General features: G+C 31.0%; 1 protein-coding gene across 1 annotated transcript in view; it reads left to right on the top strand.

Annotated features, from left to right (window-relative positions):
- Positions 1-227: 227 nt before the first annotated feature.
- Positions 228-1,302, top strand: part of LOC107001190 (benzoate carboxyl methyltransferase-like) — a 1,954-nt gene continuing 879 nt past the window's right edge. The window contains exons 1-3 of the mRNA XM_015199336.2: positions 228-337; positions 568-957; positions 1,039-1,296. Coding sequence (XP_015054822.2) covers positions 263-337; positions 568-957; positions 1,039-1,296 — 723 coding nt within the window. The 5' untranslated portion in view covers positions 228-262. The remainder of the gene's footprint in view (positions 338-567; positions 958-1,038; positions 1,297-1,302) is intronic.

Genomic DNA, 1,302 nt, shown 5'->3' with positions numbered 1-1,302 from the left:
TTCTTTTTTTACCCAAAAATTCTACATTTAATTGGTTGATGAAGAAGAGGTTTCAAATTAAATAGATTTGGTAGAAGAAAAATAACCTAGCCAAGAAGAAATTGATCGATGGATGACATGAATTGACAACATACATACAAATGTTAGATGAGTTGCCAACTTTTCAGTTGCAAACTAATGGACATGATAAATCCATATCCGGATAAACTAGGCAACTTAATTATTAATTATATTGTAAAGCGAAAAAGAAAAAGTAGAAGCAATGGTACTCGAAAATTTTTTACCAATGACTGCAGGAGATTCAGAATGCAGTTATGCCAATAATTCAATCCTTCAGGTAAGTTCAACCAAAACCAAAAAAGTGTATTCATTCAATTCTTAATATGTACATTAATCTCTATACTTGCTCTGTTATATTAGTGTTTCTTTTCTTTTATTTCAATTTTCCACATGCATCACATGACATTTTGATTTAAAATTTCAAATAAAAATGTTGAAGTCAAATAATAATAATAATAATATCGATGATATTAGTGAGTGATTTGTTGTGTTTGTATTAATTTTCAGAGAAGAGTGATAGAAAAGTCAAAACCTTTATTAGAAGAAAGTGTAAAAAATATGTTGAAGAATATCGGCATCTTTCCGAAGTGTTTGAGAGTAGCAGATCTGGGTTGTTCTTCAGGAGGAAATACACTTTTATGTATGAGCAATGTGATTGATACAGTTGATAATTTGTGCAAACAGAACAAGTTTGAACCACTAGAATTTCAAGTGTATTTGAATGATCTTCCAGATAATGATTTCAATGATGTCTTCAAATCAATTCCATCATTTCTTGAAAAATATGGGAATAATTGTTACGTAGCAGGAGTTGCTGGTTCTTTTTATCAAAGGCTTTTTCCTTCAAACACCTTGAACTTTGTTCATTCTTCTTATAGTCTCCATTGGCTTTCTCAGGTATGTAAATAATCATCAGCTTTTTGTATTTAATTAATTTGTTTCATAATATATACTATTAATTTATTAATTAATTCGTAGGTTCCAAAAGGGTTGGACGACTGTAACAAAAAAAGTATACTCATATCACAATCAAGTCCTCCACAAGTAGTGGAAGCATATTCCAATCAATTCAACAAGGATTTTTCAAGCTTTCTATGCTTTCGTTCTCAAGAAGTAATGAGTGGAGGGCATATGGTCCTTGTGTATGTTGGCAGGAGCAATCCAGATCCAAGAAGCTATGATTCTTGTTGTTTGATGGATTTACTAACAAACTCACTTCTTCATTTAGCAGCGCAGGTTGTA

Source organism: Solanum pennellii, chromosome 10 (assembly GCF_001406875.1).
Source record: "Solanum pennellii chromosome 10, SPENNV200".
In the NCBI taxonomy this organism is placed as follows: domain Eukaryota; kingdom Viridiplantae; phylum Streptophyta; class Magnoliopsida; order Solanales; family Solanaceae; genus Solanum; species Solanum pennellii.
Note: the sequence above shows the minus strand (reverse complement) of the source record. Positions and strands in the feature narration are given on the sequence as shown.